Source organism: Rhinatrema bivittatum, chromosome 1, assembly GCF_901001135.1.
Source record: "Rhinatrema bivittatum chromosome 1, aRhiBiv1.1, whole genome shotgun sequence".
In the NCBI taxonomy this organism is placed as follows: domain Eukaryota; kingdom Metazoa; phylum Chordata; class Amphibia; order Gymnophiona; family Rhinatrematidae; genus Rhinatrema; species Rhinatrema bivittatum.
Window position 1 is genome coordinate 483,346,773 of NC_042615.1, and position 15,005 is coordinate 483,361,777.

Below are 15,005 nucleotides of genomic sequence, written 5' to 3' on the forward strand. Positions count from 1 at the left end.
CCTAATAGGGCCATCAACATGCATTTGCATGTTGAGGGCGCTACTAGGTGCTGCGGGTTGGACGCGCGTTTTCCGCCCCTTACTGAATAATGGGTAAGGGAAAACGCGCATCCAAGGGCAGGTTAACAGTGCGCTCCGGCCTGTAAGAGAATTTGAAATGATTTGAGAATTTGTTGCCAGAGGATGTGGTTAGTGCAGTTAGTGTAGCTGGATTCAAAAAAGGTTTGGATAAGTTCTTGGAGGAGAAGTCCATTAACTGCTATTAATCAAGTTTACTTAGGGAATAGCCTTCTAAAAGTTAAAATCACAGAGCATATAGAAAGACATGGTTTACTGGATCACAGTCAGCATGGATTTACCCAAGGGAAGTATTGCCTCACAATTCTGCTTCATTTTTTTTGAAGGGGTTAATAAACATGTGGATAAAGGTGAACCGGTAGATGTAGCATCTGACAAAGTCCCTCATGAGAGGCTTCCAAAAAAACTAAAAAGTCATGTGATAGGAGGCGATGTCCTTTCATGCATTACAAACTGGTTAAAAGACATGAAACAGAGTAGGATTAAAATGATCAATTTTCTCAGTGGAAAAGGGTAAACAGTGGAGTGCCTCAGGGATCTGTTGACCAGTACTTTTCAATGCATTTATAAATGATCTGGAAAGAAATTATGACAAGTGAGGTAATCAAATTTGCAGATGATACAAAATTATTCAGAGTAGTTAAATCACAAGTGGATTGTGATAAATTGCAGGAAGATCTTGCGAGACTGGAAGATTGGGCATCCAAATGGCTGATGAAATTTAATGTGGACAAGTATAAGGTGATGCATACAGGAAAAAATAACCCAAGCTGTAGTTACATGCTGTTAGGTTTCATATTATGAGTTGCCACCCAGGAAAGAGATCTATGCGTCCTAGCGGATAATACATTGAAATAGTTGGTTCAGTGTGCTGCGGCAGTCAAAAAAGCAAACAATGTTAGGAATTATTAGGAAGGGAATGGTGAATAAAATGGAAAATGTCATAATGCCTCTATAATTGCTCCATGGTGAGACTACACCTTGAGTACTGTATGCAATTCTGGTCCCTGCATCTCAAAACAGATATAGCTGCACTGGATAAAATACAAAGAAGGGTGACCAAAATGATAAAGGGGCTGAAACAGCTCCCCTGAGGACAGGCTAAAGAGGTTAGGGCTTTTCATTTTGGAGAAGAGACAGCTGAGAAAGGATATGAAGGAGGATTATTAAATCAGAGGACTAGAACGGGTAAATGTAAATCTGTTATTCACTCTTTTGGATAACAGAAGGACTAGGGGATTCTTCATGAAGTTAGCCATAAGCACATTTAAAACAAATTGGAGAAAGTTATTTTTCACTTAATGCACAATTAAGCTCTAGAATTTGTTCACAGTGTTTGTGGTTAGGGCAGTTAGTGTAGCTGGGTTTAAAAAGGTTTGGATAAGTTCCTGGAGGAGAAGTCCATTAACTATTAATCAAGCTGACTTAGGGAATAGCTACTGCTATTACTAGCATGGGATCTACTTAATGTTTGGGTATTTTCCAGGTACTTGTAACCTGTATTGGCCACTGTTGGAAACACGATGCTGAGATTGATAGACCCTTGGTCTAACCCAGTATGGCAACTTATGCTCTTATGGCCATCGCCTTGTAGGCTTGCTTCAATCTTTATTATCTTGAACGTCCTTAAAAGCCGTTCCACCTTCCACAAAAATTGTGGTTCTTGGTGTCAGCACACACCAGGGCATCCACTTTCAGATACAGAAGTTTCTTTCTTGTCTTAGGGTCCAGAGGGTAAATGCCTGCCAAAAACCTAACACACACCCCCCCCCCTCTTTAAATTTTGCCTCTGGTGCACTCCACTCTATAAATCAGCTGCTGAACTGCTTCATAAAGAGGAAAGGAACAGGGCACCTTCCACAAACTGACCACAATGGGGTCTTTCTTCTGTGCCTTCATCACATCCAACTTGGCTGCCTCCATTTCCAGCATCTTCATCATTTGAGACAAGCCAGGCAGCTAGCTCATCTCAGAGGAATAAGGAGAAATTACTACTTACCTGATAATTTCCTTTCCTCTAAGGAAGGCAGACCAAACCACACCAATGGGTTATGCACGCCTACCAGCAGATGAGTTTGATTAAAGCTGACTCGCTGACGACACTGACATATAGCTCTGCCCTAAATTCAGCCTACCAGTATCTCTAGTAAAAGCCAAACTGGACAAACTGAATATACATGAACACAACTATTAACAGTTAACCACTCATGCTTCCAACCAACTGGGAAACACTGATCTCAGTGATCTTAGAGGCTGATTAACTCACTTACCAGTGCTTAAAATGAACAGAAGTAACACTGTCATCCGCATATAAAAGGACAAACTAAAAGCCAAATAGGCAGCTAGGGTGGCTTGCAGATTAGCCTGCCTTCCTTAGAGAAAAGGAAATTATCAGGAAAATAATTTCTCTTTCCTCTGCACTCAGGTAGACCAATCCACACCAGTGGAATGTACCAAAGCTACTCTCAAAAAGGGTGGGAGGCTGCCTGTGGTCCCATCAATGTAGCATCCTCCTGAGCCCTAACTTCCAAGCAGTAATGCTTGTCGAAAGAGTGTAAGGAGGACCATGTCGCTGCTTGGCAAATCTTGATGGGCAATGACAACTAAAGCTCTGCCCACAAAGCCTCCAGAGCTCTATGGGAATGCACCCTGACCTCTCTAGGCAAAGAGACATCTGCATGCACGTAGGCTGTCATAATGACCTCTTTCACCCAATGGGCTACAGCCTCCCACATCACCGGTTCTCCTTGTTTACCTCCACCATGGAGTATAAACAGTAGATCAGATTTCCTAGAAGAGCGAGTAACCTTCAAATACCATACCAGATGCTTCTTGACATCCAAGGCCTGCAATAGACAAACACGCATATTTCTATCCCTGTCCAGCACGAGCAGGGAAATAGATTGATTCAGGGAAACAGACTTTCAAATGAAGTTTCGGAACCACTTTCGGCAACAACAAAAAAAAAAGTTAGTCCTAAATTGTACCACCCCCGGAGTCATTCACAGAAAACTGCTCATGGCAAGAAACAGTTTGCAGCTCAGAGACCTGCCATACCGACCAAATTGCTACCAAAAAATAAACTGCAAGGTGAACAGCCACAAAGAGAGACCATGCAATGGCAGAAAGGCAGGACCCACCAAAAAACGCAAGACCAGACTCAAGTCCTAAAGAGGCACTGTAGCTGCAAGGAAGGACGTAGCTGCTTAAATCCCTTCAAAAACCTGGGCACATTAGGATGGAAAGACAAGGGTCTGCCATTGACCTGCCCCCTTTAGTGAGAGCTGCTGCCTGCACCTTCAAAGTATTTAAGGCCAAGCCTTTCTGCAAAAATTCCAATATCAGTGGAATTTCTACTTTAAGAGGGTGAGAACCTCGCTCCTCACACCAGCTCTCAAACAATCTTCAAACCCTAACATAAGCTAAAGATGCAGAAAACCTCCTGGCTCAGAGCAAGGTAGAAATCACTGCAGAATAGCCATGCTTCAGCAACCAAGCCAAATCGTAAAACGAAACTGATCCGGATCGTTACACATTATGATCTTCTGATGCAACAGCTCCTTCCTGAAGGGCAGTCTGAAAAGACTGTCCACCAGTAGCCTCTGAAGATTGGCATACCACGGCCTCCAGGGCCAATCCGAAGCCACCAGAGGTACGGTTTCAGTCTGACTCACAATCTCCCGAATGATCCTGCTGATTATTGTCTATGGTGGGAAGGCCTCTAACTTTGCTCTGCGGTCAAACCTGAACGAAAGAGTCTATTCTCAGCGCTCTTGGATCCCACCAGTAAATCCAGGTATGGCTGACCCCATCGTGTCACTAGGAGTAGAAAGGCCTCATCTGCCAACTCCCACTCTCCTGGGTCCAAAACCAGTCCAATGAGAAAAATGGGCCCTTTCATTGCCCTTCCCAGCAATGTGGGAGGCAGAAGTTTCCTAGAATGCTGTTCTGCCCACACCATGAGCACATCTACCTCCAGTGACACCTGTTGGCTTCTGGCTATACCTTGATAATTGATGTAGGCCACTGTCGGACAATATCCTTACCGCTCGGGCTGCCAGCCACTCAGCAAACTGCAACGATGCCAGTTGAACTGCACACGCTTCCAATCGATTGATGGTCCACAACCTACAAGGCTTGCATCTATTATGAGCACTAAGTAGTCCGGAGCTTCCAAGGAAATCTCCTTCCTGGGATGATCTGCTTGGAACACCACTGCTCACCTCCAACAGCAAGTGGAGTCTCATTTTATACTCCTGTGACTGTGGAATCCACTGGGAGAGCAATGCATGCTGAAGGGCTCATATGTGTGCCCTCACCCAGGGGACTACATCCAATGTGGCTGCCATCGATCCCAGGACCTGCAGGTAAGACCACACCATCAGGCGAATAGTCCATCTTGGGACCTGAACTTGAGAAAGTAACTTCTGAATGCGACTCTCCAATATAAATTTACTGCCTACTCCATATCGAATCATACCCCGAGATATTCTAGCATCTGAAACAGCTGTAAACCACACTTAGCCAAGTTCCTAAAGGGAAAACCTTGCAAGATGCCAAGTCACTCTCTTCTGCACATTAGGCCCGAATCAGCCAGCCATCCAGAAAACAGATGAACCAGGATGCAGTCCTTGCTCAGAGACGCTGCTACCACAATGACTTTGGATAAGGTCCAGGGTGCAGTAGCCAGTCTGAAGGGCAGGGCCCGAAATTGATAAGGACATCCCAGAACGGCAATGGGAATATGTAAATAAGCCTCTGTCAGGTTGAGACACGCGAGAAATTTCCCTGTTTGTATTGCCTCATATTTTCTTGCAATTTGGGAACAGGAATTACAGCCATCAAATCCAAAAGCCTCTTAAACGTAGTGTTCAGTGTCACTCTCGTATGTAAAGAGCCCCTGTAAATACATCCAGAGGAAAACACAGAATTTCTAGAGCATAGCCATCCTTTACCACCTTCAGGACCCACTTGGTCTGTCATAATCTGAGCCCATCTTTGATAAAAGCAAAATAGATGCCCTCCTCTCTCCTGATCCAGGAGGTGAAACCGCACACCTTCATTGCAAAGATCAAGAAGCTCCGGCCCCGAAGCCCGCATCCTTACAAGGCTTCTTAGGCCAAATGGACTGAGATCTTCCGAAGGCACGAGACTTTTGAGTAGTTGTCCTTTGTAACAGACTGGAATCCCTGAAGCAGTTTTTCGCACCAAAAGGATGCAATGCCGCCTTCTTGTCCTCTAGCAATCGAGGAACCTTGGATTCATCCCAGCTATTCTCCATCTTCTCTAACTCACTCCCAAATAAAAGAGAATCCCAAAGTGTAATCTTATGAGATTGGATTTGGAAATAGTGTCTACTGACCAATTTCGCAACCAGAAGTGGCGTCTAGCCGTTATCACAGAAGCTACCCCTCTTTCGTCTATCTGCACCAAATCACAGCCTGCATCAGCTAAGAATGCAGCTCCCGATCCATCACTGATCTTCCACTGGACCCCACTCCTTGTGTCTTCAGAGAGATGCAAACCAGTTCAAGCCACCAGGCATTTACATTTATTAAAATTTCTGAATCACCTAACACAAAAGGCCTAGGCGATGAACAACTTTACATACATAATCATAACAAAGAAGCAATTTGCAACTTTATTGCCAAGGCCCCAAAGACCTGTTTAAGGATAGCCTCCCATCCTGAGCATCTTTTGGTGCTGCCCCTCCCTTCCACCGAAATAGTGGTTCATTTGGTAACAGCGTACATCAAAGCATTCACCTTTGAGAAATGGAACTCTTCCTTTGCCTCCAGGTCCAAGGGATACAAACCTGCCAAAGCATGCCCCCCTTCAAAACTTATCTCCGGGACATTCTACTCAAGGTCAATTAACCCTTGAATTGGATCCATGAGGGGAAAGAAATAGGATGCCTTGTGTAAAGTGACCAATATGGGCTCTTTCTTTTATAAGCCCGTAGCTTCACTCCCATCCACATAGAGCGTCTTTAGGGTCCAAGTCAACCAATTCTGCAACTCATCTTTGTGAAAAGTAACCGGGATAGAGTCTGATGTGGTTCCAAATTAAGTGGAATTTCTCCCTCTTTCAGAGGAGAGAAAAAGTCCCCATCAGAATCATCCAACTTATGATCCACATCTGAACATCTCCAGGGACAGCCTCCCTGCAGCATTTTCCCATGGCGGCATTTGCCCACAGTGGCTAATAAGTGAGAGGCCCGTTCACCTGACCACTCCTAGCAGGTTGCTTTGCCTTTGCTAGACGCCCAATTCAGAAAGATCTGCAGGCCCTGGAAAGATTCCACCCAGGAGGAGAATGGATCCTCTAGGTCCAAACCTGGCATGCTTGACCCCTCTCTCAGGGATGTCTCTGCCACTGGGAACAAAGGGGGGGGGGGGGAGGAGTGGTAACTGACTGCCATGTCACCTCCCACTCCACTCCCCTCTAGAGTCACCACAGGCCAAGGGGATGTTCCAACGTTAGCAAGATCTATAATAATCAAACCGCCTAAGCATCTAAGCAGCGCTGACAGAGGCGTAAAGAAAGCAATGGCTGGACTGCCCTTATATGGCAACCTTCACAGACAGTAAGGAGTTCAGACCTTTTCGTCCCTAGTGCCATAGTTTTCCTGATTTCGGCTCTAGGTGGCCGCCTGCACACACTCCAAGGGCGCCCGGGTGTACCTGCGCAAATACATGCTCAAAACCAGGTTGCTGTCATACGCGCACAAGCACCCACGCACATGCAAGGACACTGCCACACAGTGGGAATGCACGTACTTTTAATCAGGAAGGAATAAAAATCTGCCACCACAGCCTGACTAAACCAAGCCTGAGAAGCAGGGCCTAGCCAAAAGCTACTCAACTCACCAAGCCACCTCCACTCATCATTAACTGCCCAGAGAAGTGAGAGGGGAAAGAAGGACTAAAAGATGCAGAGGAAAATGCCAAGGAAAGGACCCAGTAAGCGGAAAAAAAAAAAAAAAAAAGAGGGGCCTAAAACTTCCCTACCTTTGTTTTGTTTTTTTAATCTGCTCTCAGCCAGGGTGGCTTAGAGCATGATCAGATCAACAGCTATGGGGGGAGAGGGAACAAGCCTTCACTGCTAAGCTCTCCATCTTCCTCATTTCTAGGTCAGGGGGGGGAGAAAAGGGCACAAGCCTTCACTACCAAGTACTCCATCCTCTTTTCTGCTTTTTTGGTGTGGCTTCCAGACTTAAAAGTGCTTATCTGTGTGAGGGACCAAACTGGTCTCACCTCAGGAGCTCAAGCAGCACATCTGAATCATCTACTAATTTTCTAACTTCAGTTTGTTTGGGGTTTGGAAAAATTTTTGTTTGTTTTTAACTTCAAGTAAGCCCCACAAGAGAGATGCATGCCCACCATCTGTTGGAGACAGAATATTGGCAGCCTGAAATTGGGGCAGGCCTACATGTCAGTGACATCAGAGAGTCAGCTTTATTCCATCTGCTGGTAGGAGTTCATAACCCACTGGTATGGACTGGCTTGCATGAGTGCAGAGGAAATGCAGAATAGTTCTGTGTGGCTCCATGTCTGGCGGTATATCATGTTTCTCCAAGTCTACTTCTGCTAAGTCACCCAGAGAAGAAGCAGTCTCTCCAAGACAGTGCTATCCTCCTCTTCTACTATCCAATCCCACCCCTGAGTGGGCAGTCTTCAGTGTTTCTTGCTCCTTGGGGAGGGTGGCCTCGGCTGAATTTTTTTTTTTATCTTGACCTCAGACATCTTTCTTCCTGAGCTCTGCAAAAAGTCTGCAGACCTTTAAAAAATTCCACCCAAGAACCCGACTCCAGATCCATTCCCAGCATCATATGATTAGATACAGCAATCTCAGACCCCAAGCCTTCAGCTCCTGTTGAAATAAGCAAAGGGATGGAGAGCTCCTCCCCTTCCTTGGGTGTCTCCCTCAGCTGGCCTCTCCATCCTGGAGGAAGAGGCACCTGCAGCAGTAAAATCTGTTGCTGGCAATTCCTCTTGAGACTCCCAATACTTTTGGCACAAACCGAGTAAAAGAGAGAGGACAGGATTGGTGGTATATAGCGGCAATGCAAATGGGAAACCTCTTCCCACGCTTGCTGCCCGACAACATGACAAACACGAAGCTGCTGAAAAACAAAAATAGCGCTGTCTCAGCTGCGCAAGAAGCGCATGAACTGTGCCTGCAAAAAAAAAAAGTGTAGCATGAAAAAACCAGTTGACCTGATATCACCTGCCCTCTCCCGAGGAATTTGCTGACACTGCCAGTCCTGGAGGCGCTTACAGTCCTTAATCGCGCCTCCAGAATGAAAAAATGATTTTTTTTTTTTAATTCTTCAAACACCGCTGCCAACCGAGAGGAGAAAAGATGTCCCACCTCAGCTGGAAGCAACTTGAGTTTGTGGGGGAGGGGGCTAAAAGCCTTCACCACCGAGCTCCTCAAAACTGGCTCAAAGACAGATTGTTCAACTGAAGGAGGGAGGCAGGCTATCACCTCAGGAGACATCCGTCACCTGTCCATGCCTGACAGGCCTATCTACATCCACAGAAGGTATGCATGTCCACTAGAGACTGAGAATACTGGCAGGCTGATTTTTAGAACAGGTCTATATATACAAGCTGTCGCTCAGCGAGTAAGTGATCTCCAGCTCCATCTGTTGGCAGGACTGCATAACTCACTTGTGTGGACTGTCCTGCCTAGACGAAAAGGAATAAACATTTGTGTCACCAAGACAGCGCCAGAGAAACCAGAATAGCCTGTTCTTGCAGTAGATTCAGTATGTAATAATCATTTCTGGCTGTAGAGGTCAGGGAATGAAGGGACATGCAGCAGGACTCCTGCTCTGGGAGAACCAGTTCCTGAACCAGGAACAGTGAGTAAGGAGGGATTAATTCTTAGCAGCAAAATAAGTGGGGATGGTACAAGGTAGAGGAAAGGGCAACTTGGTGTCTTTCAGCTTTGCACACGCCACTTTCAGCTTTGCACACGCCACCTGGACTAATACTGACAAAAATATTGCTGGAGTCCATTGAGCTTCAATTATGGAAATGTACTGAGTCACACCTACCCCATACAGAGTTGGTAAAGCATCCCAAGGACTTTTAAACGTTGCAGTTGTACTACATATTATACTGAACCTCACATAAGAATGCAGTTTGCACCCTACTCTGGTAGTCTAATAGTTCACAACCCAGACTAAAGCACTCCATTACTGCCCAGGAAAGAATTTCTGAAATTCAGACTACATTCTCACCACTGAATGTTACCTGATGAGCAACAGGATGGTCACTGACAATTACATCCTGGCTTTTCACAACTGCACTGGTTGCACAGTAGCAAGGCATGCTCTGTGGGCACTGATTTTTAAACTGAGAGCCAATGAATGAGAGAAAGCCTTCCAATAAAATTACATTTGAGCTAGAGAAATAGTTACCTGCAATTTCTATAGGGGAAAAAAGGTTTCCTTCTAGATCCCCAAACACAAACAAATAAGCACTACCCTCTAGGCTTCAGGCCTTCCAATTTCCCTTGTATATGACCAATGAATCATCTCTGAAACTTGCACCATGGCAAGGCAGCAGAAAAGGGAACAGAAACAGCACCCCAGGCAAAGTATGGGGCAGGCATCAGGGGTCCACAAGGTACCACCAGAGTGGCCAGACTAGGATGCAAATACTTTCACTATTGATCATTTGGAAGACCTATCTTGCCTGCAAACAAAGCATCAAGCTTAGGTGGCCATCCTGAACATGTCATGATTAGCAGGGACTGTACAGAGAGGAGAGAAAGAGGTCAACATTTAATAGATATTAATCTCCTTTGGAGATGTAACCAACACTCTGCTATTGCTCTCTTTTCATATTTCAGGGCAGAATATGGGTTAGAAGACCTGCCGCCACCAGATCACTGAAGAGATGTAAACAATGAAAATGCTCCTCCCTAAACACACACATACCCCCTTCATTCAATTAAAAAAAAATTCATAGGCAAAGAATGGAGAAAAGTATTTTTTTGAATAAGGCCCACAGTTACTCAACTGGCCCAGAAGAAATGCAATCACATATTTGGTCAAGTTCCAAGGAACAGAGAAAGGAAAGGAGCTAGACAAGGAAACAAATCAACACTGGAACAAAGACAAAGAGAGAAACTGAGTGGGGGGGGAGCCATACCTCTTTCCTCTCACATCCAGCACAACTTATTAAGAGTGTTCCTGATCGCTCCTGATTTAGATTGTCCCTTGAACACCCCCCCCCCCAGAAGAGGAGGGTGTTCCCCCAGAACACCCCCCCCCCCAGAAGGGGTGGGGGGGGGCCAACATACAGCAACAATGCTCCCGCACTCTTTCCTTTTCAAGAATAAAAATTACTTAAATTTGTCCTAGCTAAGGAAACTAGCAAGTATCTCATCATCTCTTCAAATACTTGTACTGGATGGGAAGTAAACAAAGAGTTCTGGCTTCTGGCCTAAGCAACCACAGACCGGAGGCCTCCCAACCTTAATCCTTACAAGCACAGGATTCCTGTATATCCAGGTCACCAGAAACAAACCTAAAGTTGGATATAATTGAAGAGGGTGAGGCACACCAGAGACTGTGTGCGCGTGTGTGGTGGGGATGAAATGAATCTTCAAACCTTAAACTTCAAATGTAAACAAGTTTTTGAGGGTGGGGGGAAAAAAAAATATATATATATATGGGTGCAATGATCTAGTTGAATCACAAGGGAAATGCACGTATCTAAAGATTTGAGTCAATGGGCAGATCTAGGGGTCAGAATTACTTTTCTCACTGCATTGCTGAATTGTCTACATATGCAGACTGTGGTTGTTTGGCCTTCCTTCAGTTTACCATGTAGACAAAGCTATAAAGCGCAGTCAAGGTAAAGTTGGACCTGGTGGCCTTGCAACAACCTTTTCAACCTAACCCAATTACATAGCTATATAATCTTATTTCTCCACTGGGGCTGTTTCCCCAAGAAAGCAATACAGGAGTTTGGAGCAACAATGGTCTACTTTCTGTAGCAATAAAAGGTGCCTCAGGCCTCTATCCTAAGATGGGGTGCTACACTATAAGCCCAGGAAAACAGCTCAGTATAGACAAAGAAACCTTGGAAACCATGCACTATCTGTGCTTGGGTAAAAGGCCTGCATGACTAAGAAAGCAAACAGCAAGTGATGTTTTGCTCTCATTTACTCAGTGGGTATCATAAGAGCAGCACTTCTAAAGCATGTGTAATGGAGCAAGTAAAGTTTGTGCAAAGGATGTGCATAATAGGTTTTATGGGTGTGTCCGACTACATTAGCTTTGATAACCATGGACCTCTGCTGTGATTCCCCAGCATATCCAAATACAGAGAACCTCAGAGCTACCACGAAGCCCACAGGTATAAAAAGAGTAAAGCATGCCTCTCTAGGGACCAGGTACAAAAGGCATTTCTCCCACTGATGCACAATAAGAGAAAGCCCTTAGCACATTTGACTCCCACCAGACCACCTTTAATAACATTCCTTACAACTGTACTTGTGTTCACAGAAGCAATAGTAGCAGATGCTGAGTAAGCAAGGTGCTCCATGGTGCATCAATGTCAAACTAACCAGTGCCAGCCTGCATTTAACAGAATAATTGTAAAGGGCATACTAACCACAGGTGGTCTGATCTTGCAGATCCCAGATTTCTCCGCAATGGGCCTGATTTTCGCAATGTATCCCAAGGGGTCTTTAAACTCTTCCCATGTGGGCTCAAAGACAGGGCATTCAGGGGGCGGAACCCAGTCTTCTGACTCCATTGCTTATTCTTAACGATTATCCTAAAGGGAAGGAAAAGCAATGGCCTTAGGTGAAGGGAATCCTTCCCAAGGGTAAAGCTTGTTCGATAATCCCCAACAGGAGTTAGTCCCCAGGTGGTTTCCCAGGCATCTTTCCCCACCTCCGATTGCTGGAACTGATCAGAGGCAGTGGTTAAGAATTTAAAATGGTGGTAGCAAAATCCCCAAGATCTCTAGGAATGGAGGTGCTAGCTCATGTCCGGGGGAGGGGACAATCAAAAAATCTGAGGGGTGAGAAATGAGCTGGTCCTAGGTTTTAGAAGCAGCCAGGAGTCCTCATCGCTTTTGAAATCCCAGAGACGGGTCATAAATAGCACAAACTTCCCTTCCCCCCACTGTGGCTAAAGGTCCCACGACAAGGCCCAGGCCTCTTATCGACACTCGTTTTCCTTTCTTGGTAACTCTCAGAAGCAGTGAATGGGGCCGTTCAGAGGTTTTGAGGAGTAGCTGTCCCCGGCACACGGGGGCTCCAAGCAATCTCTCGCGGGCTCTTCGTCAGCGTCGCTTTCTGGGATCTCCAATGCCAGGCTCAGCCGATCTCAGGCTGTCTCTTGCCGAGTTTCCCTGTTCACGCGTCTCTCGGTCACAGTATAACAAGTCTCAAGGGTCTCCCTAGGCAGAATGTCTCTGGGGCTGGGTCCAGCAGCTATTAAGGAATTCCAGGTTTGGTCCAGCACGTCCAGTCTTTCACCCTGTGAGACAAGTTCTAAGGAAATCTTACACTCCCTTCCTCTCATTCACTGGTACTGTAAGTTTCTTAAAGTATGGGTCTCTCTCTCTCTCTCCCCCTCCCTCTCCGTCTCGGTCTCTGTCAGCGTGTAGGAGTTTCAGTATCTTTTGGTGTTTCTTGTTGGGAATCCTTCAATCGCTCTCTCCAAGTCTGAGGGTCTCTTAATGTCTCCAGTACCGCGGGTCACTCCTTTTCTGCGGATGGAGCTCTCTCGGTATTTCTTGCTGGGAATTTCTCTCGGGCTGTGGGTCACACTCTTTAGTGAATTAATCGCAATTTCTATCGGTTCCGCGCATCATACTCTTGGCAAAGGAATGGTAAGATAAATCGGTCGGTTTCTCACTCCCTCCTCCCCTCTCTCACAGGAACCAGAGTCGCCGCCATCTTTGAGTCTATTCACACGTCCTCCCCTACCGGAGGCTCCGACCTGAATTCTTCCGCGCAAAGAGTTCCCCTCGCTCTTCGCGGGACCTGACTCGCATACGGCCACCGAAGCCGCCGGTCCAGTCAGGGAGAGCAGGTTAGGAACCGTGGAAATATTATTAGAGGCTTAGAAGGGGAAATAAAGCAAGAAGGACAAACTGCGGAAGAACACGGTAATAAATTACAAACAGTTTGAATACCGGCCCTTCTTTTGCCCGTCCAGTCGCACGTTTAAAGCTCCATTCTGCGCATGCGCCCTCCAAGGAAACGACGGGGAGGAAGGGGGGAAACCGGAAGCGGCTCCCAATGAGAGGGCGGGACCAAAACTTCCGCTCATGAGGAAAGTGACATCATGTTATCTCTGTGATTAGGCAAGAAGACCTAGGTGGCCATTTTTGATCGGGGCAGAAAAGAAAGCACCACCATACAACCAAAGATGCTAGTAAAAATAAAAATCAGGAATTGCAAGTCTATAAGCAGTTGCCACAGCCATATAATCACTGGAAAATACCCACTGAAAGTCATAAAATTATTTCTTTGGGAGTGACACAGTGATTTGAGAAATCATAGTAATAAACCATTAACAGCTTGTCCCTGACGCAATTTTAGACTCTTTACAGTTGATTTTAAGTGGTAAAAGCAAAGATTACAGCTACCACACAAAATCCAGCTAGAAGGACCACAGCTCACATGGCCTACACCAGGGGTTGGCAACTTCAGTCTTCGAGTGCCACAAACACCTGGTTTTCAGGATAGCCCAATGAATATGCATGAAGTACATTTGCAAGCACTGCCTCAATTGTACGCAAGTCTATCTCAGGCATATTCATTGTGGCTATCCTGAAACATATCTGTGGCACTCCAGAGCCAGTTACCTGCCCTTGGCCTACACTTTGATTTAGGGTGACTGGCACTGGAACACAGAAGTTGCCAACCCCTGATGTAGGTCATGTGAGCTGAGGTCCTTGTAGCTGGATTTTGTATGGTAGCCGTAATCTTTGCTTTTACCACTTAAAATCAACCATAAAGGATCTAAAATGCGTCAGAGGGTATTTTTCAGTGATTATATGGCTGTGGTAACTGCTACAGAATTTGTTGCTCCTGTGGATTCACAGGAAAGATAACCAGAGATCCTGCTGCTGCCACTATTTATATAGCACTACTAACGTATACAGCGCTAACCTGATACACATAAGCAAAAGTCATTGTTACATTAAACTTACAATCTAGTCAAAATACACAGATAAAACACATAAGAGATTTCAGGAAATGTATTTATTAAAGAAGTCAACAAGACTGTAATCAGGAACAGCCAAAGGTTAAGCGTAAAGGAAGCAGCCCTTGGGCCATTCAGTGAGTCCTTTTGGACTGGTTGGAGGTGGATGTGTGAACCCTTTGGGCCGGTGCTGGAAGGAAAATGTCCAGTCTGCAAGCAGGCCTGCATCAGTCAGCTGATTGGTGGTGAGCTACAATCCAGACCAAAGGAAGGTGAAATCTGAAAAGCAGGCAGGGGTTGAGGCAGACAGCAGGCAATGTGAGATCAACAAGCTGACATCAAGGCAGGCGGCAGGCAAGGCAAGATGAGGAACAGACTGGGTCAGGACAGAAGGCAAGAATGTAGCAGGTGTTTTCCAGGATGTTTAGTCACACTAATGGATGATATCATCTGACGACGCTGAGTCAGGTACTAATCTCTCAAGCTGATCTTCTAGAACTTTTCTGAGCTTGCATGGTGTCTTTGCGCCAAAAGTGACTGCATAACCTCACCCATTTTCCCTCAATCACAGCTGAAAACAAGAGGTGAGAACAGGTAAGGAACAATAACAACAAAAACATGAACAAGAACAAAAGACCTTCCGAGGGTGGGGGGGGGGGGGGGGAGTTTGACCTCAACTTGCTTTTTCTGTGGACAAGCTTGACTACAATCATATTACAGGGATTCCCCAGCTGAGAAG

The 15,005-nt window shown here is 45.7% G+C and overlaps 1 protein-coding gene across 5 annotated transcripts in view; it reads right to left on the bottom strand.

Annotated features, from left to right (window-relative positions):
- Positions 1-13,244, bottom strand: part of KDM5C (lysine demethylase 5C) — a 314,227-nt gene extending 300,983 nt beyond the window's left edge. For 4 of the 5 annotated variants that reach the window (XM_029607421.1, XM_029607412.1, XM_029607403.1 and 1 more), the window contains exon 1: positions 11,715-13,244. In XM_029607421.1, coding sequence (XP_029463281.1) covers positions 11,715-11,858 — 144 coding nt within the window. In that variant the 5' untranslated portion in view covers positions 11,859-13,244. The remainder of the gene's footprint in view (positions 1-11,714) is intronic. The other variant, XM_029607393.1, reaches the window with a different exon arrangement.
- Positions 13,245-15,005: the final 1,761 nt, after the last annotated feature.